The 26,754-nt window shown below is 41.8% G+C and overlaps 1 protein-coding gene across 1 annotated transcript; it reads left to right on the top strand.

The window, feature by feature from the left end:
* The first annotated feature begins 339 nt into the window (after positions 1-339).
* On the top strand, positions 340-26,507 carry LY86 (lymphocyte antigen 86). Its single transcript, XM_042049028.1, has 5 exons — positions 340-650; positions 14,188-14,274; positions 15,675-15,803; positions 22,779-22,831; positions 25,760-26,507. The coding sequence occupies exons 1-5, from the start codon at positions 530-532 to the stop codon at positions 25,853-25,855; spliced, it is 486 nt and encodes a 161-aa protein (XP_041904962.1). The 5' UTR covers positions 340-529; the 3' UTR covers positions 25,856-26,507.
* Positions 26,508-26,754: the final 247 nt, after the last annotated feature.

The raw sequence follows: 26,754 nt of genomic DNA, 5'->3' as shown, positions 1-26,754 counted from the left end.
CCTCCCTTCCCTCCAGACGGCAGATTTGTTACTAGGAGAAACATAGAGACCAAACTGTTCATCTTCCAAAATCTGGGCTGACTTTGTGTGATTAAGATGGGGCAATTTGGATTGCAACTTTTTTTCAGCCAGAAGGCTGCAAAATAAGCCTATCTGAAGTCTTGTCCCAAATGCTTTGACTTCAAGAGAAGAAACTGGCAGCAAGAGGAGAAATAAACATTGCTGCATTGTTCCAGCAGGCACCGAGGCAGGAGTATGCCGGGCAGTGAGTAGGTGTGATTAGCTCATTTGTCATTAGTTTAACACCAAGCAGAAAGCAGAAGTCTAAGTACACGGAAATAACACCCTCCAATTCTGATTAGCCTCTTGTTTATACCACATTATGGGAAGCTGTGGCTGCACTTGCTCGCTTAACCCTTTTGCAGGCACTAATGTTGTAACTCCCGTGTCCCCTGGAGAAAGGAAGGAACACCTCCCTCCAGAGTGTTAGCAAGAGACAGAAGTGATCCTGCAAACTACCACCACCACCATGAAGACATCAACTGCTCTTCTTCTCATCTTAGTCCTGCTTTACATCAATGCCAGCACAGAATGGCCTACGCACACAGTCTGCAAAGAGGACAACTTGGAAATCTATTACAAAAGCTGTGGTGAGATTTTTTTACATTTCCATTTTCCTTTTAGCTGCTCAACAGAGTTGTTCTTATGCAGTGAGTGATGCTTATAAGTCAGGCAATGAATGGAAGGGCTACACTCCAAAACCTGCACTGGGTTTCACATCTAAAAATATTTTTCGTCTTTCAAGTATAGCTGGTTTTGGTTCGCATGCTCACAAATCTCACTGTATTTAGAAGATAATAAAGAGGATATAATGTAATTTAATTCAGAATAATAAACCGCTGTGAAAAAAACAGTTTAGCAAGAAAGAGACGACTAAGATTTTTATCTTGAAATTAGGTTAAAAAAAAAATAGGAAGACCCTAGGTCTTTAACTTTTTTACCCCGGGATGAAACAGGCTCTTCAATGCACTGATCTGCTGCTTTCCTAATGTGCGATGAGGCTGTGGTGATGGGCTTTCTTTCTTCCCACTTGGAGTGACAAGGGACGCAGTGTGACAGTGGGAAGGATTCATGTTCTCTGCCATTGCCTCTGTGCTTAGCGAGACTTCAGCCGCAGCCCTTACCAGAGGCATTTCCCAGGGATCACAGGGTTTTGTTTGTTCTTTAAATCTGTAGAGAAGAAAAGGAGCAAGCGACACTGGAATTGACTGAAAATGAATTCATTCAATGGTGCCTGCTTTTCACCTCTTGCTTTGCTGGCCGTATGCCTCTCCTATTGTGTTGATCTGCTTTACAACTGGGACAAAGGGAATTAGATTCACAGACGCCTCATTCATTTTCCGCACGTGATTTGAAAAGCGATTCATGGTAAATGAGCACCCTAGAGTTTGTTTTTCCAATTCATCCAGTTACAAAGGGTTTTCCCGGGGGCTTTTCCTCGCCTGTAGCTTTCATGCGTTTTTGCACACCCATTAAAATAAAGCCAGTGAGGGACAAGAGAAGTAAATAAATATTTGTAATGCTATTCTTTACTGGCCTGATCCCAGGGGACTAAAGTCAGGCTTCACATTCTATAAATGGGTATAACACATTAAGAAAATATTTATTAGATATAGAATACAAACTTTGGTATTATCTTAATTTTAGTAACAATTTATTGCATAAGTGAATTCTGCTCCCTCAACAGGTCTCTGTCAGCATGAGATGCCTTGACACAGAGGCACGGGCTACAGTTTGCGTCAGTTCAGAGTATGATGAATTTGTCTGCTGGCATGTGCCAGTTAAATGATGCTTCTTACTGTGCACATCACTGGCCTAGCTAACAATATGCATTTGTTTAGAGTCATTTGTTTCTGTCACTTCTTTTGGTTTGCCATGAACAGGAAGATGAGAGGTATATTCATTCAGGGGGAATTCACAGCTTGAGAAGCACGAGCCAGAGATCATAGAGGTCAGGTCCCACCAGTTAGAATGGTCTTCTATTCTCCTGAGCGCAGCTATGTGAGATGAAAAGATTACACAGATGGGGAAACAATGCAAGAATTAAACAAGATTCCCTGTTTGAAGTCAGGTTCCTTGCTGCCATACTGCTCTGTCAGATTAAAGGTGAGGCAACTCACAGCTACCATCAGTAGAGGCTACCACATGTGCAGCATCAGTCCAGGATACACCATCGGTATTGCTGCTGATGCAGTTCATAATCTGGCAGTTTGCATAAAGGAGAAGAACAAAAGGTGTTTGGGGTCGAGCCAAGTCATCTGTAGGTGAGGAGGATAAATCCAAGTACACTAGTCTACATCTGCTTCTGAGGAGACACTGTCCTTACTGAGCTCACTGGCGAGCTCACAAAGATGCCCAAGGTGCTGATCACTCTTTCAGGAGAGGGGGAGCTTTGTCCCTACTTCATTTCACTATAAACCATAACTAGACGGGCAGAACATAACTCCATTTTTCATCTGTGTCCTGCCAATTGTTCTCACCCAGGAGGACACAGACTTGTTAGTGTTTTACAAGACCCTTTCCCAACAAACCTTCTCATGACACATTTATAATGTCAGCAAATGTAGAGTTGATATTAGGCAACTGCCCATCCTCTTTAGCTATTTCAGAGGAATACTGCCCCATACATACCTCCAGTCTCAGAAATCCCTTTGGTATTTCTTGCTGCACTGAAAATATCAGAGGATGACCCATTTTGGGGATAACAGGAGCCACAGTAAGGTAACAAGCACAAAATCTTGGGTAACGGGCTGCCTGTTGGTTTCAAGAGGGTGAGGATTTCACCTCTAATGTTGTTACTATAGACGCTAGAATGTTATCAGTGAATTAGGATTGAATCAAGTAAAATAAAAGGAGGTTGAGAGAATTTTAACCAAGTACTTCACAACTTGCTTCTGGACCTGAATGTCCTCTATCAACAAATTATTAGAATTCAGTCTGAGCATTTAAAAAGGAGCCAAGTACCCATTTTTGCTTTTTCAGATCCTCTCCTGTAATGCAGTAAAAATCTAACTAAAGTCAAAAATATGGGCTAATATAACTGTGATTAATGCAACAGAGTTTAGGTGGATAACTGAAGACAGAGAAAGTGTAGCAATCTCCTGTACCCAGGAGTAAGTCGCAATTGCCGGTCACAAGCAATTGTTCTACCTGCACCCTGCTCCTATAGCACATAAGATACAGGCATGCATCAGGCCCCCAGCCTCAGCCCATGCTCTGGATCCTAAAGAAAGCGTCCCCATTCCCACCCAGCCACATCAGACTAAATGTTCTGTAACCAGGACTCCAAGTCAAAAGAAAGGGCTAGACAAGACCCTAGTGATCAGTATAATGCAACTGTAAAGAAGTCATCTAAAAGAAGTCAGACAAAAGTTCTCAGCAGCAAGTCCATGGTGAGAAAATCAAGCTGAGAGACAGGTGGTCTAAAAGTAAAGTAAATAGAGAGTGTGCTGCCTCCTCTATGTAACCACAGGAGACATAACACCGAGACAGTCTATAAAGAGCAAGACATTTCCTCTTAGGGCCACTCTTCCTCCCAGGAACAAGTGACAAATATGAAGGAAGATCTCAAATGACCACAAATCACTTTAGAAACCTGGGCAGAGATCCCAAGATAAAAGCAGCACAGGTTAACATCTCTGACTGAGAAAAGAGAACCATAATTGGCAAGTCTATGCACAGACATGAAAAGAACCTGCTACACAAATGGCCAATTTCTGTCCCTTTTAATTTCACTGTGATAACGCTTTTGATCTTTCCAGCTACATTTTAAAAGACAATTGTCTGCGAAGGGAAGGGCAGGTAGGCAATGGTAACAAAGTGCCCTGGGCAGATTCCAGTGTTATTTGAGTAATAGGCATCCACTTGGAAGTGCAAAGTAGTCAGAGACTACAGAACATAACTCCTAAACACATCTACTAGCATCTGCTTCTAGATCATTCATGTAAAGCCTAATTGTCTTAATTAGCCATGAAAACTTTCTTACTATGTAGTGTTCAAATGGGACCCCCTTCATAGGGGAAAGCGAGTGATTGCTCCTGCAGACACATAAAAAATATTTTTCTTATTATTTTTACAGCTCTTTCTTGAAATGTTAGGTGGGTCTGCACCAACACTTCAGTGCTTCAGAATGCCTGCTTTTGTTTCGACCAGCAAATGCAGACCAGTATGCTTGGTGATTATTTAAGTTCTGCGTTTAGTTTAGGACCTGGGAGATTTCAGAACTGCCCACTCCCTGAAACTGTAGGTTTCTTTACAGTGCAGAAAAGAAGTCTGATAAGGCAGAAGGTTCTAATAAAGGGTATGGACACCATCAACCATTAAGGATTTTGTTTTCTGTGCACTGGAGTAAATAACAGGGAATTTCAGGGAGATCTTCGGAAGGGTCAAAGTAGTAGTATTCAAAGATGACGTCTTCAGAAATACTCCCAAGGCTTTATAAAACACTGTTCAGACCACATGAGATTTTTAAATATCATAGACAAACACATTTTCCCAATTAATATCAGATCTTGTTTGCTTTTTCTTCTCTTTTCTCTCTGAAGCAAGGTTAATAGCCATTAAAGTCTCAGGGGAAGGAGCAAATAATCAGTATTCATTTCAACCTCCAGAACCTAAATATGAGATTGGCTGCATCCTTTATAAGTTTTATATCTGTATATCTACAAATTTTTAAAATAGTGAAACATATATAGGGATATGGCTAACCATTCGCTTTAATTCATGTCTTCTGCTAGACAAAGAACCAAGGCAATCTGGTCATCTAGAGAATTATTTTTACGTGACAATGCCTCTTCCAAAACAGAGGAAAGTCAGGCTGAACTTATGTCCAATGATCTCCATGTAGGCTTGCATAGTTCTGCGTCACACTTGAAGCAGTGTAATTTCTATAAACCTTTTTCCTGGCCTCCAGTGGTACAGTAGGAGAGGGCAGGACTGCCCACTTCAGTACACACTTGCAGTAGATTGCATTTATAGATAGAGAAACTCTCATTTGTATGGCTTTTCTTTAAATGTGTGAGCTCAGATTTGGATCTCTGCTACAATGGCCCCTTGAATTCAACAGGGTGTAGAACCTGCTCTGGTCACACAGGGCAGTGAAGACATGCTCCTGTTAAACTCTGTATTGAGGGAACTTTTCAGTGCTTAAAATAAAACAAGTGGAGACAGACTAATTAGCTCACGATTTCCTGATGATTTGTCTGTCCTTTCTGAATAGTTTCAGGTTTACTAGGGTCCCCCTCACACACTCATATACCTTCTCCTACATACTGAGAGATCAAAGATACTATTTTTCTTAAATTCCACTTGTTCCTTTTTAAAAAATATACCTGTAACATGTAGCCCTGCTCAATCAGCAATACCAACTTGTAAACAGTACTGTTAAATTGGCATCACTGCAACACTAATTTTACAGCATATCACTTTCTCTTCTGTATGTCAACTACTGTAACTAGTCCTTTTCCCTCCCTGACCACACGCTTATATTCTTTACTAAAAGGATATAAGTAATCCCAGCTTCAGCTGGGAAAGAGAGATCTGCAAAAAAATTCTTACTCATGCCTCTTCAGGGCAAAAATTATTCTTCTCAGTAAAAAGAGGTTCTTTTTCCATTACTCTTTGGGTTTTTGGCAGACAGATTGAGCCAGATGCTTCTCTTGGACTTACTTATTTATTTCCCTCAAACAGGCTCCAGCAATTGCTTCTGCTTCTAAATTATTTAAAGCCACACGACACTAACTCCCCTCTGATCTTTTGTTGCATAGATTGCTAATGGGCAAACAATCAAAGAATTTAAGAATTCCACTTGAAAACAATTTTTTTGTTTGTTTACTCTGTCCAAGCCCTCTCACTGTCATAGCTTTGCTGTTGTACTCATCCAGTATAACTTACTTATTCCAAGGGGAAGACCAGATGTGTACATGTATATTTCTGGCACCAGATCCTAACAAACTGAAACCATCATCAGAAGCAAGGTAGCATTATTATTAGTGCACATGAAAATCTTCTTTTAAAATTTTGGTTCCTCCATGAATTAAAACTATCTCATCTATTTCATTTTCCACACCTCATTAGAGGATTTAAACTTTCTTTTGCTATGTGAACTCCTGAGGTAGTTCTGAACATCATTTTACCCTTCTTTCAGGGGCGAAGAGTACTTAGTAAGTTTTAAAATATAAATGGCAAAGAGGAGCAGGAGACAGTTTCATACCTCCAAGGTGCTCCGGCAAAAACATTATTTTCGGTACCTAGACTTTAAATCTTTCAGTAAAATCAATATTAATGCTTTCAGTGAGACTAGTAGTGGAGAGAATTAACCTCAGCTGAACTTCTCCCACCAGGCTTTAAATTTTCCCATCTAATTTAGTTCCCAGTGGTTTCCTCACAGTGCCAAACTCTTCACCAAATCAATTAAGGTCCTGCACCATGGACTGCAAAAGATGGTTGTTTATGTGTGACAGCCTCTCCTGCCTATCTCCAGCTAATAATTCTAAACTCATTGGCATGTTTTTCACCTACTGACTTTTGCCACATCTTTGGTCACTGTAGCCACTGAGTCACTAAGGTAAATGTAAGGATGAGTGGGAACAATTCAGAGGGCAAGCCATATAAAAATATGTTCTCCCATTTGAAAACATATAGGAGAGACATACCTAAAAATGGCATATTACATTAGTAAAGAAATACTGTGGGCAAGGGCAATACTGTCATTTGCTGTTGGACACTGAATCTGAGTCTATGGAGGGAGCACTCTAATACACTAATCAGGTGAGTCACAGCCATTTTAACAATTTGATAAAAATTTGAGACTAGTTCCTGTATTACATAAAGCAGAAATTATCAAAAGGCACATCAAGTGCATGAAGTCAGGAGCAAGAACAAACCACAGCTGATAATAAGTGTTCCTATGCAAAGCTTTTTCTCTAAGCAATAAAACATTGCTACACTTTCTTGACATTGCCACATCATCTCATCTCGAGCCGTCATCAAGGCCTCAAAGTATCTCTGGACCCTACTGTGCCTACAGTTTAGCAAAGAAAATAAAGGCAGGAGATCAGGTGCTCATAGCAATTTAATATCCATTGGGAAAAATATCCAAAGTATTCTAAGAAAAATTAACACCACAAAAATTAAAAAACTATTTCAGCATTATTGTGTGTTGGTGTCACTGTACCAACTTTAAGGAAGCAACCTAAAACTAAGGAGAAACTGTGGCCATGAGAGACAAGACATCCAAATGCCCTTTACAGATTCACCACGTACCAGATCAAAACCCTTTGATCTGTTCCAGATGCTGCTTTTAGACTCAGGAGAGCTTCTAGTTGCCAAAAGCTAGCATTTTGAAAACTACCACAAATTAATTCAATGCTTCAGTTTCCTCTCCACCTGAAGATGGATGGCTCCTGTCAAATGATCCAGCGGTGATCAGGCAGGTGGGAACCCAGCTAATTTCTTCAGCAGAGGGAGCATGCCATTCCAACTGCAGCTTACTGCCATTCTCCTGTGGTGGATTTAAACCCATCCTGGGAAAATGGGAACATTTAGCCCATTTATATGCTGCTGATTACTGCTCTGTATAATCAGCAGTATAGCTGCTATCCCAGAGCATGGCATGTGTCTGACAGCAGGACAGTTTACAGCAAGATTTGGTTCTGACAAAAGTCTGAAAGTCTGTTGTGAATCCCCAGTCATTCTGGCAAGCACTGATGTCCAGAGATCTCAGTCTCAAGTAGTGCAATATGAAAAAATGATTAAAAAAAAAAACACATTGAAGAGGGAAGAGACAGCTCTGATTAGGAATACAAGCAGTTACTGTAAGCATCTTATTCATGCCGTGCATGGTGTTTTCTTACCAACAGAAGAACAAAGACTTTCTCTCTCTAATACAGTCCCTGCTGGGCCCAAATTAATGCAGTATTTTCTTGTTACACTGCTGTAGTTGAAGCCTGCCCTGTCTGCCTTTCTCTCTCAAGCTAACTAGGACAAATCAGGATTATCAAGTACAGATCTATATGTGCTGTCTCTCAAAGCCTGCATCTTTCAGTTTTGTCCTCTTAAATAGGCTTGGATAAAGGTTTGTCATACCACACGAAGCACAGAAACTCCCCTTTCCAAATACCACCTCTGGCTAAAGCAAGGAAAGGCTCCAAGAACCTTCAGACACAGCCTCCCGTCAAGCCTCAGCCAACACCTCTAACAAGCCTGCTCTCAGGAAAGGTGGTTCAGGCAGGCAAAGGCAGGGAGAGTCAGGGCATGTCTTTGACAAGGCTGCTTTCTGCATGCTAATGACACCCCCATCCCCAAACACAGCCCTGCAGCTGCATAGGGCCCCTCACACCTTCTGTCTTTACAGGGGCTTCCCTCCACCTCATCACATCAGTCAGGTGCCAGCAAATCTCTTCCTCCCTTCTCCACCTGACATTTGGAGAAGCTTTCTGAGTTACTGTTTCTGAATATTTGCACATTTGGACATCAGTTATACTCGGCAATGAATTTTATTTGAAGTAACAAGAGACAAAATCTTTGTCTTTTATTTAAACTGATTTTGTAAGACACTGAAATCACCTTGCTCCAAAACTAAGGCCATAAGCACCAGCCAGTAACGCCTGTGCCTTAATCTAACCGAGAAATATGTAACTGCTCTATGCATTACTAGGGTTCAGTATTCTTGAGAGAGGACTGGAAATTATTTAATTTGCATGAACACTTTTTTTTTAAGTCGCATTTTAAGTTTCTTTTGCTAGCGTCCTGGGCTATTTTAGCTTATAGATTACACTGAAACCAAATCTTCAGGCTTCCCTCTACAGCCATGTAAGTTTTATCAGAAAGGAAGCAGAGTTATTCACTCCATTAGACATCTCCAAAAGCTTTGGAGGTTTGGGTTTAAGCAACCTCAGAGACCACAAGCTGATAGCACTGTTTGCAAAGGGAAACTCAAACAGTCTGTAACCTCAGGACGTTAAGGATACATGAACTCTAATCTTCCCTATTCCTTCTCCTCTTTGTTGCCTAAGCAAGCCAGAAAAGTTCAGGTGATAAAACATACAGTACTGTCTGAACTAGGCAAAAGCCTGGAGCTGGTCATGGCTAAGGTAAATGTCTTGGGATGGAGTATTCTCATGATAAAGTAGACACAGCCAGTGTGAGTCTCACAATTTATTCTGCTCCCCTCTGAACTGAGGGTCACTCTGCCCCTCTTAGACACGTCTGGATGTGGCAGTGGCATGCACTGAAGACAGGCCCAAAGGGAAGTTTATTAAGCTGAAGGTGCTCAGGGCAATGTAGATGCATAACCAGAGAGCTGCTAATTCACCTGATGCTTCTTTCTCAGTACCATGTAAGTAGATTCCACTGTCGAATATAACCTTGAGCATTCAGGTTAATTTATTTAAATAGACATTAAAGGGAAGTTGTTGAACGAATACATAAAGTCTGAAATCCCAAACAGTTCCTCATTCTTTCCCTCTCCTTTCATCACCTTGAATGTTGTAAAGACTAATGATTTAATTTTATTAAGAGCTCTGAAGGTGAGGAATATTGGGTAATTGCTAAATGTTTCTTCCTTGTGCTAATTTCCATCTCCTCTAGCGGCAGCTTGTCCTTATATGACCGTGGCCAACTGCAGTTACGCCATTTCATTCAATTCTGTGGCTTATCTGCTCCTAAAAGTATTATTTTGAAACACCCAAAGCTTACCAGTTTGGAAGGTCCTCTTACCACTCCAAGGCTTACAGATGTGGACTTTCACAAGCAAAGCTCCTCTGCTTGCTGCTGCTATTCACTCATACCACTGATTTTCATGCTCATATGGAAACAACGTGATTTTAGAGCAGATTCAGATGAGAGTGAAGCCAGCAGAGGATAGTTAAAAAGATGGGGGAAGGGAGAGAGAAGAATAAAAGACAGAGGCTGTTGAACACCAGCGCAGCAAAATTCCTAGAACAGGTGCTTCCCATCTGTCCTTGCAGTTTCTGTAATGCCCAGTTAGTCATCTAGCAGCTCAGGCTCTGAGGGACATAGCCACAGTGGGTTAGCACATTTTCATTCCCAGCTGTCTGCTTCATCCTGTGCTCTGGAGATCCCCTCCCAGGAGGCTGTAAGGACAGCCCCAGCTTGCAGCCCTGTGCCTTTGTGCACACCCATGTTCAGCAGGGGCAGGAGCCACTGGCCCCACAGCTGCAGTAACCAGGGCACAAAAGGGAGTTCCCATCTGTTGTCCTCGTCACTGAGGCTACACTGCTGTAAATATGTCTGAGCTAATTTACCTATGAACCTTCCGCCAAGAACAAAAGCAGGGAAAAAAACTCTAGAAAGAAAAGTTCGGGAACTCATCTGAGTTTCTAGGCTGTACTACACACACCTGCTCAGTCTTCTAATAAAAACCCAGCCAAACCCATCAGTGTGAGCACCTTGAAATAGTAAGTCAGGCTGAAATCTTGCACTGTGGCACCAGTGCACATGGAAAAACACATCCGAGGTCAATATAGCAACAAATCTCCACCAAGGTACTTGGGAAAGGGTGAAATGGGCAGTGGGATGCATGGGCTCATCTGACACTAAACCATGTAAGGGGTGATCAGTGGCAAGAGGCCAGGTACATCCCAAATTCACCTCTCACAAAGCAGGATTGTACTACAGAAGCCAGTCTTCAGTGCTAGATACAGTTGGGAGCTCAGCATCAGCCACAGTTCAAATAACATGTCTGAAAGATCTTGGAATGCACTGATTGTTTACAAAAGCCAAAGACTTTCCCCTTTCCCAGAGCAGTTGCCTGAAAGATTTAGAACTGCCTAGAGAGAAACTTGAGTCAAAATCCTGCTTCCAGACACCTTTCATGCTAGCTGTGTGTTGCAGCCCAAGTCCTTCTCATTAGACACACAAAAAATGCCCTTTTCCCCCTCAATAAGCAGATTTGTACTGATAAACCTCAATGTGTTTGCAAAATTTCCAACAACATTATGAGTGTTGGTGATATATCAAAGCTGAACTGGAAAAGCAAAATCCTGCAGCCAGTTAAAGAGTTTCTAGCTTTAATTATGGAAGACGGAGCAGATTGAAGGGAGTAGGTGGAGGGAAGTCTGGGAACATACAGTACTGTGCACCATGAAATGTTGCAGGGAAGTGGAAGGCTGAAGGGCAGCCCCACGTATTTTAGAGATCTAACAGTAAATGTTATTGCTCTGCACATGTGAAAGACATAACATGTATTTTTTTCAGTCTAACCAGCTCACTTCAGATTGAGGCAAACAAGGAAGAATAAGTATTAAGCCTCCATAGGAGACACACAGTGACTCACAGTTGTATATCTGAGATGAAAAACAAAAATGGCAAGTGCCTTGAGTTGCCATTGCTACAGGAGGGACTCCTCATGATTTAAGGAAAGAAGGGTATGGCACAATCCTTTAGTGCATATAAAGCCCAGGTGAATTTACAGACTTCTTCACTTGTCAAGTGGCCAAACCCCACTATTTTCACTAATTTCGTTATAGTAGCAACCTTTCTCCCTACATGTTTGGGAATCCAGACTCCCTGGCACCATAGCTGTAGCAACACAGCCATCCTCTCAATTGATTTCAGCAGGAGGCCCCCATATATGCCACAGTATCTAAGATTGCAAAGTTGGATTGCAAAGTCTGAGCAGGAATTTCCGCAGGGATGGTCAGAAAATTAATTGGGGGTCCTTTTGGCAGTGGAAAATTTTACATTTCTCAGCAACAGAGTAACAACACAAAATCCAAGTGCTCCAATTCACAAATTTTGCTGGAGTTTCTCATGTGAGTGCTTCCACACTCTCCTCTGAGGACCAGACAACACCTCCTGGAGATGTCAGGATCCTATGCTGCATCACTAGCAGTACAGTAAAAGACTTCCATTCTACGATGCACTATGAAATGTGTCATCTGTCAAAGGAGCTCAACCCATAGAAATAAACAGACATCCAAACTAAAATAAGAAGCCCAAGCTTTCCAGAAAGCTTGGTTTCATGAACATACCCTTTCCACTCAGTTACTGATGAGAAATTTTAAACTAAAAGTTCAATTTCTAGCCCTAACACCATGATTTAATTTGTTCATTAAAGTACAGCCCAGTCTCTTTGAAAAGAGAACAGTGTCATATATGTTCCAGTGCCATGTTTGACCATAATTGCCTCTGGAAATTGCAGAACTAACAATTTTAGTAATTTGACAACCAGCCCTATTTGTAGGCATCAATGCCCAAACTGCTCTGAATCCGAGCAGCTGCTTCCTGAACCTTATCATCGCACCACACACAAAACCAAAGCAAGAGGGGCTCTTGCAGAAGTCCAGAGGCAAGCGGAAACCAAGCCCTGAGAGATGGTAGAAACCAGAGGGGAAGCAGGAGTAAGGGTCCTAGAGAAAAGAGAAGTTTGACATGCTTTCCAGCTGTAGCAGGAAACTGCTCTCCTAACTGATTCCAACAGCTTCTGAAGCTGCAAAAACGAAGTTGGAACTGACAGGAATAAGAAAAAAGAGGAAAGACAACCTTCTGACTCTGGTGACACCTGATAAACAACTCCAGGCACTAACTTTTTGTCCCAAGCAGATTATGCAACTGCAGAGACTGCTTTAGTGGCGTGGAGGAAAAAATCCAGCACAGGGACACAGAGCTGTGGGAAATACTAGTGTCTTTTATCTCCCTCCTTTGAACAGTTATTTTCATTTACCAGAATTTAGGGCTCAGGGACTCCTTTAGACCACACTGATAATCTGTGGGTTCACAAAGCCTGGCTTAGTTAAAGCCCTCCAGGTCCTCTCAACACTTTCATTCCTTCTGTGATCCCCTCTAAGCAATCAGGTTTTGGTCACACAGGCTGCTGTTTGCCAGCTGCTACAGCTGTGGGGCACTGCTGCAAAAACAGAGTGAGACTATAGGGATGCTGGCTCAGCCTCACAGAGGACGCTCGTGACTCAAGTTTCACCACAGCATCAAAGGAAAATTCTCCCAACCTGTTATTTTCAACTCAGTGAGAAGATTAGCTCAGGCAACAATAACTTAGAAACAGAACTCTGTTCCCAAGCCTACATTTGTCACTACCAGATCTGTGTAAACCAAGAAGCCTATGGCTGCTTCTGTGCATGCCACAGTTGCTTCTATTTTTTCCACAGAGAACAATGTTGGATGTACAAGCTGGCTGTGGAAAGCCATAATGAGGGACAAAACTATGCCTAGAGCAAGGTTTGAGGCTCAAGGTATTTTTCCAAACTGGCCAAATCTTTCCCCTCCTGCCACAGCTTTGGAAAACGCTTGCACATTCTATTGGTTGTGGCAGCTGAGCTGTCAGTGGTTGCTGCTGCCTGTCACCAGAAAGTGACACGTCAGCAAGCCTTCAGGCACAGCATCAAGTCTCATGGAGTCTAGCAACAAAGAAGGTGGAAGTGGTAGGAAAACAATTATGTTTTTACAAGAGTTTTAGAGGTTTTGCAGAGAAAAAGATACTGTAGAAACTGGAAAGAATCACATTAATGGCAATTGTAAGTCAAAGGGCTCCCTTTAGTCCCACAGCTCTGCCGAAGTCTCCCAGAAAAGGAGAAATGTAGAATATTTTCTGGCTTAGAAATATCACAGGATGATGGACTCAGCAAAAAGTACTGCAGTACCTCATTTAACACAATTTAATTTTCAGTTTTGGACTTTCCATCCCACTCCAGAATTCAGTCTCCCAATCAGCTTCACCAAGCCATCTTGTAATACAAGTTAATTAAAAAACATCTTCATGACCAATTGCTCATCAGTGCTGAGGAAGGTATGGCAATGTGCAGAGTCTGGGAAGAGCTATTGTTCTGAGACTTCACCATTGAATAAGTATTGACTACACACCACTGCGCAGAGCTTGGTTCATTTCTTTGAACTTGCTTCATTTTCCTACAGAGTAGATTCTAGCCTCACAGAGGTTATCATCTGAGTGTACTTCAGACCGAGGGGGCAGGAAGGATAGAAGTAGCTATTGAACACAGGGTATGGGAGCTTTGAGCACTTCTTGGAGAACTTTTAAGGAATGTTTAATTTGTTTTTTATAACACTTCTGTATTTTATTGTTTTTTCCTGTACAGTCAGTATCTCATTGAAGATACAACTTGTAACTCACTGTTTTGTGTCTTGAAACAGATCCCCAGCAAGATTTTGCTATCAGCATTGACCATTGTTCTGATATCACAACCCACACCTTTAACATCAGAGCTGCAGCAGTCCTAAGTAAGCGAATTGCTATTTTCTCATGCCGTACACAGTTAATTCACGTGTGAGTGCTGGTATTAAGTAAGCAAGTGTGACAATCTCCTGTAAAATATGAATGGGCTTCATTTCTTACAAATTTTAGGATCTGTGCAGGGTTACTAAAGTGTCAGTTCTGTTATCAGCTCGGCCTCAGACTTCGTGTGTCACCCTAAACAGGTCATATCAGCCCTCAGCCCCCATTCTGCTCTTCATTTGTACACATGGAGAGCCAAGGGGGGGCTGCTCTAGAGCTTATCATCTTCATAGCTAAGTCTCCTGCGGAGAGTCTCGTTGAATGAGACAGCTCCAGCACCCACACTCTTGTGTCAGCACAAGCAGTGCTCACCAAAGTGCCAAGGCTGTGACCCTTGCAGGTAGGGGACTGAATGGACTCCCACAGAGCAACGTGGGGACACCCCTCTGTCCCTCCTGGGCATACTGAGAAGTGTGCTGGGAAAGTGCTGGCCTGAGGCAACAGTCAGGCAATCAGTTTGCCACCTGCACTAGCTGAAATTATACCTTTCAGCACTTGACTGATCAGCAATAAAAGATAAAAACTGGGTGCACAATTAGCAAGTTATTAGCCATAGCTTGCTTTATGGTTCTTTCACAGGAAAGACACCTCTTGCAAACCTGTTGTCCCCAGGCTCAGCTAGATCCTCTACTACCAGAGCATAAATATGAAAGTGCTGAAAATAAGTTTGTGTGACAACTGTCTTTTAACACCTGGGAATGCTTCCTTACATGCAAAAGGTCTTCCTTCCTGTGATATATGCTGTCAATTTGTCCAGGGAGCATCAGTTTTCAGGTGGCTGCAAAGGTAAACAAGCCTGCAAAAATCACATTACAGCCATTTGCAAATACTTTTCCCATGAATCAGAGTACAGGACCTCCATCTAAATCCAGTAGCCTCTCTGGCTCTGCCTGTGTTAGCAAGCCAGGCACAAGCAGGCAACCTCCTACCACTGCCAAGCTGCTGTGCTGGTCCCTGGCACATGTCTGGCTCAGACCAGCTACTGTTTTCCCAAGCAGCAGTTACTGGTTGCTCCCAGGGCCCCAGTGGATATGATCCCTCTTCTAAGAACACAAGAAAAGTTTAGATGTAAGGACATGAGATTTGCTGTATCATTTGACCTCAGAGTCAGAAAATGGTCATGGGCATAGTTTATTTAGCAATCAAGATAACTGCTATTATGTCCTCTGTCATATACCTTGAAGAGCCTAAAGACCTGTTCCTGAAGAACAAATTTCTATGTATCAGGAGTCCTCAATGAAGACAAAACATCTAATGGCTCAAACAGCTGGGAGGAAAAAAATAGAATCTTTTTTAAAATAAAGCAATAAACCTGTTTGAGCTCTCTTTTCTGCTTTGTGTGTAGGCCACAGCATCAAGGAACTCCATGTCAAGCTGGACATGATCATGAACAGAAAGACCATCTTAACCTACTCAGAGACACTTTGTGGGCTGGGTCATCCTAAGCTTATTTTCTGTGGAATGAAGAAAGGAGGTAATTTAGGTTGCACTCAAGAGTGTTTGATGGCTACTGAATACTCCAAGTAGGATGCACCCACTGTGCTGCTGACTGCACCAATACATCGTAATGTTCTGTTTACTTCACCAGCATGTTAATGGGTGACAGGAACACAGTAGGACAGAGACATTTTAATTTAAGGGCCTGCTTTGCCCCCCAACCTGTTTGTTTTCTTTACTTTTAATCACAGAATATTGCACGCACATGGGATTTCAAGTCCATTAAAAATAACTGTGGTTATGTGACCCTCATCCAACAGCAGAGAGGTTCATAAGCCCTATTTAGAGGCACATGGTTGTCATGTGAGCAAGAAGTATGAGAAAAATAAAGGCTAGTTCTGTAAAACAAATGGCTGAGCAAACAAACACGTTCTGAACATATTCTTCACTATTAAGCAAGTCACACTTCCTGTCCTTAAAGGCAATTCTTTAATCACTATGAGGAAATATGCTTGAATAAGGATATTTGGAACAAGATAGTATGTGCTACCATCTATGGTTTGCATCTTGTTTCTGTTCAACTTGTGCCTGTACAGCAGTCAGATGAATTCAGCTCATGCCAGTCACACTGCCAGCTGGTGAAGACTTGCTCTAGCTGGTTTAGAGCACTATTAGCTGCCCCCAGAAAGCAGGCATCTTTGGGCCCAGGTGAGCCTGGGCACCTCAAGGCCCCTTCTGCCACAACCCAGGCCAGGCAGTGCCGAGTAAGCTGTGCCGTGTCTGGGAGAGCTATGGTCATGCTTCTGGACTGCAGTGGCCATATATCCAGTAATTTTTAAATCCCTATTACATCATGATCATCTCTTCAGGCTGATTTTATAAAAAAAAAACTGTAGAGCCACAGAGAAGTTTGAGTTGTTACAAAACCAGCTAGTTACAGAAGCTCTGCTTTCGTTCCATTCACTTGCATCTTCAAGCTGATAACACTGCCATAATTCATGTGCAAGGGCTATGAGTTTAAAGACCATGCACAGCACTACTGCTAAGACAGCCCCTGGAAAATCACTAAGACATTTCACACTGCACAAAACTATCACAAAGAATAATAGAGAAATGCTGCATGAGCAACCAATTATGTAAATCCTGTAAGCCAGATACAGAAAAAAATTAAATTCAGAAGTTTCTTCAATTGTGTATTGAATTACAAGAGGAAAAAACCCACCCACAGACCTACTTAAAAACTATCTTATTCTGATGAAGTACTAAATAACATCCTTTAGTGAATACATTAAGGAGAAGTAGAGTCAATCCTGAGCTGAGCACAAACTGCTACTCACACATTAAGCTACAAAGCCAAAACCTCCTGGGGTTTCCAAGTCTCTTAATCTTAAGATGACAGGTGATTGTTTCCGCTAATTGAAGTACTTTATGATATAAACACATAGTTGGTTGTTTAAATAATACTATATATCTTCATTTAGAAGCATCTCTACTTTAGTGCAAAGACCTCTGCCATGCACTTTTTAATACACACTCTCTCGTTCAGCAGCTGGTTTTATGTAGCAATTAAGTCACAGTGGGGAAGAAGTGAACTTTCTCAGACAGGTTCAGACTGAAAATGTGGTATTTCTTAATTAGTTGACAGTTGAATCTAACCCATGTTTTAGGATGCAGAATTGAGCTGAAGACCAATTTAAGGCAGTTCAGGCAAAATTTACCACATTAGCACAGCTGTAAATCTGACCTAATGCCTATGCAGGAAGGACAACATGTGAATGGCCAAGTATGCAGGCTACTAAGACACAGGAGAGCAGAGAGCCCTTTCTACTGAAGCTTTTCATGGAGACCCTCTTCTTCCCTGCTGTATGGGCAACGTTTCCAACATCTGGCCAGACCTGACCTGAGTTTAAATATACTTTCACACAGAATTTGCTTGCCTTTCACAAGGAGGCCAAAAATTGCCTGCTCCTCCCTCTCCCAAAATTAGACAAAACATCATCCTTCTACAGATCTTGTTGATCCACTCACTGGTGAGGAAAAGCACAGCAGAAATGACAAGAAAAAGAGACTTATAAGAGCCAGATGTGGCAAAGTCTTAGTTGTTTGAGAAAATTTTTCTTTTTTTCTTTATTTATATTTGCTCTTCTATAATGCTACAGTTTTTTCATGACTGGAAATACTCTCTGTGCTGGAAAGACTTAATATAGCTGGAGGTTTCATGTTCATCATAATCACATAGTATTTACTATTTTTGTTAAGCAAAGGTCATATCTGGCACTGCTCACTCAGACTCATAAATAGGATTCCAAGATCTTTCTTTTAGTTATATGTCTGTTGTGAAGTTGTTAGCTCAAAGTTTGCAAGGAAATTGGCCATTGTCTGTTTAGGAACAATAACAACAAGATTGCTAAATTCTTTGTGGCATAACATGAACTCAGGCCTTCCTCTTTTTCAGTAGAAAGTGCTGGTTATTCCCCATTTCCTCCAAAGAAAACAGTTACATAAGATTTAACAGATTTCCCAATGCAATCACTAAAATCAGAGTAGAAGACCTACCAGGGTAATGTTAAGCAATGCCAACCACAACTTGCAGGCTTAAACAAAGCTACCTGACAAAAAGACAGCCACATCCTCTGCAAGTTTTCTTTCAGGCTCAACTGACAGAGCCACCATCAGAGCACTTGCACAATTCCTTGTGCACCCTCCCAAACCATAGAAAAACCCCCACCTTTCTTCAAACCTCCATTCTTTACATTATTGTCCCTTTCAGTAGGTGCTACAGTGAGCGAGTTTCTAAAACAGTATTTGTGAATAAAAGTAGAGAACATAACATGAATTAAAAAACTAGCTATCACACTGAGAATATAGGTAGCTGTTTCTGAGAAAGCAGCTATACCACAAAGCTAGGTCTTTGGGCTGACACACAATGCCATCTTGCTTAGCCCCTTCATTTGACCTTTCCCTCACCAGTAAAAAGAGCAAATGTTTCTCACCTGGCTATATATTTATATATGTTTTTCCCACTCAACTATACATCTATAGCTGGCAGTTATTCACATCATTCCTACATCCACAGCACCCACAGAAGCTGTGTCAGCTGCATGGGTGCAAGATCGTGTCCTAGAAGAACTCCAACACAGAGCATTGAAGTTCTAAAAATATTTAAAACATAGAAAAAGGAAGAGGTGGGTGCAGATGTACAGGGCCTTTATATAGTACAAGAGTGTGAGAACTCATAAAGATTTTCAGTGAAAGGAAGATTTGAGAAAGAGGAGTGAGAATTTCATTATAGGTGTTTAGTCAGGAAGGAGAGGCTTCTTCATGATAAATGATAACTAGTAATTTGAAGTAATCCTCAGGAAGTTCTTACTTACACATTTGAAAACTCTGCTTCAGACTGGAAGCTACTAAAGGCCCTCTCACTAGCAATGAAAAGGACTAAGTTACTTTTGGTAAAAACAACAGAGAAAAGCTGCTACAAAAAATACAGTAGTATCACCTTGATTCAGTGGTACATTAGAAATATTTTCTAGGCTGCTCTATAGAAATCGCCTCCAGGTAAATCTATAAGAAAAAGGGCTGAAAGCACATCACTGATGACAGCATGCTTGACAAGTACCATAAACTACCAGCAGACCAAAAAAGAAAAAGGGGAATATTTAATTGGAAAAATGCACTCATGGTTTATGCTCTTCCAAATGGGTGAGCATTTTTTGCAACCACATTTGGGCTTTTCTCTAGGAAGACCACAGAACTCTTTCAATGAGATAGGCTCAGTGTTTGTGACAGCTACACTTACTGCAGCAGATGTGTTCATCCTCTTTCAATGGAGGAATGTAAAAATGTATGAATATATGGAGAAAAAATGTGTATGAAGGATGCTGTAATAAACTGCAGTCCTTCAAGCCTTGGAGGATGTTTACACTTCTGGAATTATGGCAGAAATCCTCATGCAACTGGAAAACTGAATGGTCTTTGAAAAGCCTGATCCATTGAGAAGGTTTCCATGGTCCAAAGTGAATATGAATTATAAAATTCAGCAGATTGATGAATCTATAGTATTTCCTGACAGGTCTCAACTAGCTGAAAATGAAAGCTGCCCTTGCTTTCCTATAAGGAAATACTTTCAAAGCAGCATAGTTTCCCCCTCCCCATTGAAGCAAGGAAGGTCGCAGGAGTTTTCCAAAGGACTGGTTACAGAACCACAGAATTGTTGAGGTTGGAAAGGACACTTGAAGATCACTTAATCCAGTTCCATCTACTTCAAGCAGGGCCATCCGAGAGCCAGTTGCCCAGGACCACGGTATTTAGATATATCCAAGGATGGATGCTCTACAACCTCTCTGGGCAACCTCTGCCAGTGCTCAGTCACCCTCACAGTAAAAAAAGTCTTTCCTGATGTTCAGGAGAAACCTGTGTTTTAGTTTGTGCCCACTGCCTCCTTGCCCTGCCACTAGGCACCAGTGGAAAGAGCCCGGCTCCATCCTCTTTACAATTCCACTTCAGATATTTGTACATATTGATGTACTGTCCCCTAATGTTTTTGTTCTCTAGGCTGAACAGTCCCAGCTCCTTCAGCCTCTCCTCATTGGAGAGATGTTCTAGTTCCTTAATCATATCAGTGGCCTTCCACTGGAATCTCTCCAGTAGCTCCATATGACTCAGTTGTGGACCACTTCAAGACCCATGGTTAGAAAGAGCTAAATAAGGGTAAAGTTGAAGCATAACTCAGTAAATGTGGACCTCAAAGTGGACATGCAGCACCTGCTGCTCTGCTGTTGAAGGCTCCTTGGAAAATAATACAGCCCATGACAGTGATTTCTTTGATAACTGAGCAAAAGCATAGCTACAACACATCAGAGCAATCAAGGAAAACTTCTCAGAGTGGGCTGAGGCAGAGCCCTGAGACTGCATTCATCTAGTTACTTTATCACAGTGAAGTTTGTGGGGAAAAATAGCTTCTACCTACACTAGATGAGAGATTAGCATTGCCATCATTTCAGAAGCAAATTTATGGCCTGATGACACCTACTTCATTTTAAAATACAGGCTTTGCAGAGCCTGAATGCTGCATCTATGTTTTTAGATTCTGAATGGCTTTCTGAGAGGCTAGATGAGATCCTAACAAGCCACATGATCCAAGAGAAGCTTCCATGTCCCTGTGCAGAAGGACTTTGGGGCAGGGTGATTGTTCACAGCCCAGTTTCCTCTCTACTCTCCTCTGCTGTCATCCAAGATCTGCTAGGCTGTGAGTTGACTAAAGAAAAGGTAGTCCTACGAGGCTCTCTACTGAACAAAAGGACACACGAAGCATGAGCTCCACCACTGCATTGTCCACACCACCCTGAGGGGGACCCAATATGCCTTAGCTCATATCAACATGCAGAGCTCAAGTCCCAGGGGAGTCACACATCACCTAAGTTATGCAGCCTGCAGTGCCTTTAATTCCCATTTAGACTATTAAAGCTGTGAACTGAGAGGTGGGCTGTACTGTATTTTTAAAACTTTTGAGTCACTGCTCCCTGCAGTGGAGATGTGTCAGACTCCTGAGCTCTTGCTTCGTGCACAGAAGCAAGTGGCGATGGTGACTGCTCTGTGAAAACAACAAGACTTCTTGGTGTCCACATGAATTAGCCAGGGATGCAGAGGGTAATCAGTACAGTAGAATTTCTGTAGCACAGTTGATCAGTTTGAAATTGACAAGCCAAGACGTATTTATTCTGGTTTTTTAGGGCAACACTGAGTTGTTTTGCATCTTCTCCACCTCCCAGGATCACCAGGGCTTTACATTAAACAAACTTCTCATTAATGCGAAGGTGTAGAGCATTGGTGATATCTCAGGTTTCTCCTTTTTCTAGTTTATCTTATTGTCATGATTCTTTCATATAATTTTGTTACAAGACTACATTTAATATCATGTGTGGGAAGAACTTTTGTGGACTGTTTTCCAAGTCCATGCATGGAGAGATGGACTGTACAACCTAAAGATGCTTTTATCCAACCTTTCACAAGAAGCAGTTTAAACCAACAGTGAGAATAGACTAAAACAGCTCTCTAGAAGTGACAAGCATCAAAATGCCAGCACATACTCATATAAACATGATGAAACACTTACTCCTCTGTCACTGTCAAAGTAAAGAATATTTCATGACACCTACAAAAGAGAATCCTTAAACAGTTCTTAGACTTTTTCCATTACTTGTGTGGGGCAAGTTGTGCAAGGAATTCTGAAATACTGAAACATCTACAAGTTTTATTTTCAGTCAAGTCTGCACAGTTTGGCCCAATAAGCTATGAAAAAGTAGGAGGAACTGCAGAACAGCTTGCTAATTCTCTCCATTAATGCCAAAGTTGCCCTTTCTTCAACAGCCAAGAGCAGGCATGCCTCGCACGATTAGGGAGATGGGGATTGGAAGGTGGAACTCCCAGGCTCTGTTCCAGTCACTAACACAACTTGTGATGACTTTAATACCTCATGTAACTTCTTGATGAACGCTCCCTCAGCAGAGAGACAGACATGTTCTTTTTACTTTAAAGTCATGTTCAGCAAGTAGTCAGAAGTCCACACCTACACAAACATTCAGCTCAGACTGGTTTTTCTAAAAGTTACCAAAACATTACAGTTCAACTACTGCAGCTGCAGGTGTTTAATAGTTCCTGCTAAAGGACTTGAGCCTGGCAGTCCCCCTCATCCCCTTCCATTTGCAGGATGCATGACAACATAGGAATGCCCACCTGGCTGTGCAAAGACATGCCCCCCCTTTTCCATTTAGATGGGTTGCAGATGCTCCTTGAGACCAAGCTCTGCCTTGCTTTCCCCATAAGGCCGTATACCTTCCGATATTTCCCTCAAGAGGGCTGTTGCAAGACTGCCTATGGAGCATTTTGCAGCTCCATAACACTTGCCACCAGAGGCTTTGAAATGCCATTACAAAAAAAGCATCTATGATCAGCTGCCTCTTTCCTTCATGTGCTGCATGTCTAACCATCCATCACCACTGTTGCTTTCCAGAACACTTCTACTATGAGGGACCAGTCACACTGGGAATCAAAGAAATCCCTCAGGTAAGTTGGTTACAGCTGTGTTCCCAAGCAGAAGGGCTTTCCAGATGAGGTATGGTCAGAGGACTACCAGCAATTACACCAGCACATTCCAGGCTTCCCCAGCTGGCACACTGGATCTGAGAGTGTTTTATATGAATAATCCTTTTCAATATGAAATTAAGTGGCTTTGCTTATAAAGAGTTACAGAGGCACTACTATCCAGAGACAAAAGGTTTTTTTCAGGATAGCTGATCTCCTGTACCAGCATTAAGTCAGATGGCCATAGAGTTCTTTAGTAGGCTCTCCCTCTCTTACTCTTAAAACAGCAAGAAAAGAAGCAGTTCCAGAGGACTCCCAAGAGACCAAGGCTGCAATTTTGCTTAGTCCTTAGTGAACGGAACAATTTGGAGAGGCTCCAAATCCTCTCAGGCATCCTCTCTGGCTATAAAGGCAATTTAGATAGCTATTGCAATTGACTGTGTTCCACAGCACATACATGGTGTCAGGCAGAGAGACCGAGGTCTTCTAGGTGGCAACTGAAGGTACAAGTTATTAGGCCAAGAACACTTTCTCTGGATTTATGGAGCCTTAAAATAAGAAAATAATTTCTTAGGAAGGTGAGAAAACAGGCAGTACTCTAGGTACTGCTCTGAATTTCCTGGTCATCCATTACAGATGCTTTTTACTGGCAGCCTTCTCCACACACAGCTAAGTCTCCTAGAAGTTCAGCTGAATCACACTGCAAATAAAGATCTCAAATGCTGAATGCACCAGTCTCTTAACCAGGCACAGCATGAAGATCTATTTGGTCAGTACGTAACAAAGGAGTTTTTAGAGACATAAAATGAAGAGATTGGATTGAAAGGAAGAAGGCAAGGTCTTTGATTATCAAGGCATCTTGTTGAGAATGTGGCAAAGAAAGGATCACAGCCATCACTGCAAAAGCATAGAGTTCAGGTGGTCAGTCAAATACTCCTTAGATTTACTCAGAGAGGCACAGCATGAGCTCTCAGTTCTTCAGCAGCAGACATAAAACATATGTCAGAGGCTCAAAGGTGGGGTCTGGGGTCTGCTCAGCACTGGATTGCTCCAGGCAGGAAGAGAAGACAGGATCAGAACAGGGATACAGAACAAAGACGTGAGTCCCAAAGAACCGGGCTTGCTGAGACCTGCAGAGGTGATAACGAGGATAGCTGGCTTCAGGGAGGATCAAGCTTCTGTAAGCACTACCAATCTCATATGTCTCAATCTTCCCTTGGTGATAGCACCAACCACAACCTTCATTTTCCCAAGGCTTTCACACAGGGAGCTGGACCCCCTTTACGCAGGCTGTTATCCCACCCTAGCCAGCCTAAAGGCTATACCTAGAGATGCCATGTTGAGCATGTCTTTTGATGTCTCACACAGGAGTGCCTGAGCTCACATCAATCAGCCTCCTGCTCCAGGAGCAGCTTTACTAACATACTTACGTAGTAAAGCCTCAAGACAAACTGAAGAATAGGTCTTTAAACCAAGAAGAAGCCCTAGAAACATGCATGCAGACCAGTAAAACTCCAGTTCTGGGCAAATTAACTGAATTTTCAACTAGTTTCTAGAGCCAGGAACTTCAGGACTCTTTTAATAACAATTTTTCACCACAAGCAAAAAATTATTCTGAAGGAGAAAAAAGAAATAAGTAATGGAAATTAGTTATTATGAAGTCCCTTATTATGAATTAAACTATAAGCTTTTAGAGAGTTAATGCACTTGTGAGAAAGGGAATAGGAAGCCACTTTAGTTAATTAATCAATCAGGAAAATAACATCATCCCCCTGCGCTGACAAAAAGGAATTATTCCAAACAGCCATCGTCTTCTGCTCATTGCAAAGGACAACCTCATTCAAGAAGCGTGAGGGATGTTTGCACAGTCCACACAGGAATTACAAGCAGGCTCTATTCTCAAGAGCATGCTGCCATTGGGCCTCTCTCTAAATTTAGATTTCACTCCTAACTTGAACCTCTCTGTGAGGATACAGGCCAGATATTGCTTTAGAAATCCCATTGTAAAAGGCAAATGCCAAGAAACCTGACTCATTCTAGCCATGCCTCCTCCTGCTCCACAACCAGAAGGGCTCTAAACAGGGCAAGACCATTCTGTGGTTCAAAGCCAGGAGGACAGTGCTGCCAACCTCTCCTACCCCACATTTTGTTCCCCTCCATGCTCCAGAAAAAAAAACCCAGAAATAATTACTGCAGTGCCAGTAATATACAGTGAATAAAATCTAGTTCACCTCTTCTTCCAAATCTGTTAAATAAGCCTTGTCACCTCCCCTGACCAGAGCTTCCCCAAGTGTCTGGAGAGAGCCATTTTGACCAAGACAGCCATGGCTTCTTTAAGGTTCAGATGTTTTCTGCACTGTAATGACATAAGTTCTCCCTAAAGCCTGAATTCATAATTTCAACTACACAATTGGAAATTAGACTACTTCTTTTATTATATAGGAATTCATCATAGATTGAGTCATCTATACACACACTTCCCCCAATGGGCTCTGTTATAAAAATTCATATCAATAACACTGAACAAAAAGATACATGGAAGAGAAGTGCCAGAGAACTTAGTACTTCTTTTTCCAGTTACTAAACAGGACAGGCCATGTTGTGCTTGCTCATAAGAAACATGAGAAGTTACACAGATTTGAAGGGATTTTTCATGCAGCAAAACATTTCATTCCCCTTGCACTGTTTTAATTTTCAGCTTGTGCTGTCAGCATTGATATCTCTGAGGAGAGTATTTTGGCAGAAAATATGGGCATGTCCTTTACCACCTCTGAAACATTTGGACCAGAAAGGTTTTGGAGGAACTTGATGGGGAAAGCATTATTCTGCTTCCAGAAAGAGGAGCTAGAAACTTAAGCAGTTATATACTACTGATGGACTAATCTCTTGCTTTGCATTTGTCTCATACAGGGAGATTACACTCTTTCAGTAAAGCTGACTAATCAAGATCACGTCACTGTCGCTTGTGCAGATTTTACTGTGAAAAATTATTTAGACTATTATTAGCAGCAAACCAATTTCATGAAAGCTACAGACTACCAAAACTATTCAAGCCAAGTAGGCTGTTTGCATGCTACAATGATTCTGAAGAAAATAATCCTCGCATGGTGATTCTGATGGTGTTCCTCTTTATAATTTGCTATTTTCAAGAAGTTACTAGATCCTCTAGTGGTAATTTTATCTCTAAACACACACTGTAGCCTACTTTTTCCTTCTAATACATACAGCTGTAAGAAGAAAGTATCCAACACCAACACTCTCATCTTAGGATGAAAATAGCATGAGGCAGAACAGGCGAGAGCCTAAACACTTTTTTGCAGTAAGTTATGGAGGTATCCATTTCTAACACAGGCTAAAAGATGACTTTCATATATATCACACATTATGCAGTTACAGAACTCAACATCTTAAATCTTCTCTGGAGCCTATCTGGAGATTCCACTAGCACAGCTTTTGTTATAACCACAGAACAAAAGCAAATAGGATGAGCATGCCTTTTTTCCAGTGATCGATGCCCTGTCACTGGATTCATATCACCCTCGTCTTTTGGAGTTTACCTGGAATTTTTTGTTCCATAATGTCTTTCAAGTGATGTGTGAATCATTCTATACCTAGGCTATGTGCTCTTCTTGCTTCTCAATAAATTCATAATGAAAGACTGGTTTTTCTCCTTTTTTGTCATGATTCTAGGCTCTCTCCAAAGTTTAAGGGGGGAGGGGGAAGGGGATGATGAGGGAAACAAGTTCAAAGAGCACACTTTAAGTAGGAAGTATCAGTCATGTTTACGTTTTATATTCACAGAGGACAAACTGTTCCTTGCTTTGAAGCCCAGGAGAAGTAACACAAATTATATTCCAAGTGCAGCACATCCCCAAACCATCTCATTCCAGAAGCCTTTGTAGCTG

Source organism: Corvus kubaryi, unplaced genomic scaffold (assembly GCF_017639235.1).
Source record: "Corvus kubaryi isolate FWS band 111438036 unplaced genomic scaffold, C.kubaryi_AGA036_p1.0 69, whole genome shotgun sequence".
In the NCBI taxonomy this organism is placed as follows: domain Eukaryota; kingdom Metazoa; phylum Chordata; class Aves; order Passeriformes; family Corvidae; genus Corvus; species Corvus kubaryi.
The sequence above is the reverse complement of the archived record's forward strand: the minus strand, read 5'-3'. Positions and strand labels throughout refer to the sequence as shown.

Bases quoted from the DNA above. Each gene is read 5' to 3' on its own strand.
- LY86 (XM_042049028.1), top strand. From the start codon at position 530: ATGAAGACATCAACTGCTCTTCTTCTCATCTTAGTCCTGCTTTACATC. The intron at 14,275-15,674 runs GTAAGCGAATTG...CTTTGTGTGTAG, and splicing joins CAGAGCTGCAGCAGTCCTAA to GCCACAGCATCAAGGAACTC. The intron at 22,832-25,759 runs GTAAGTTGGTTA...TGTCTCATACAG, and splicing joins GAATCAAAGAAATCCCTCAG to GGAGATTACACTCTTTCAGT.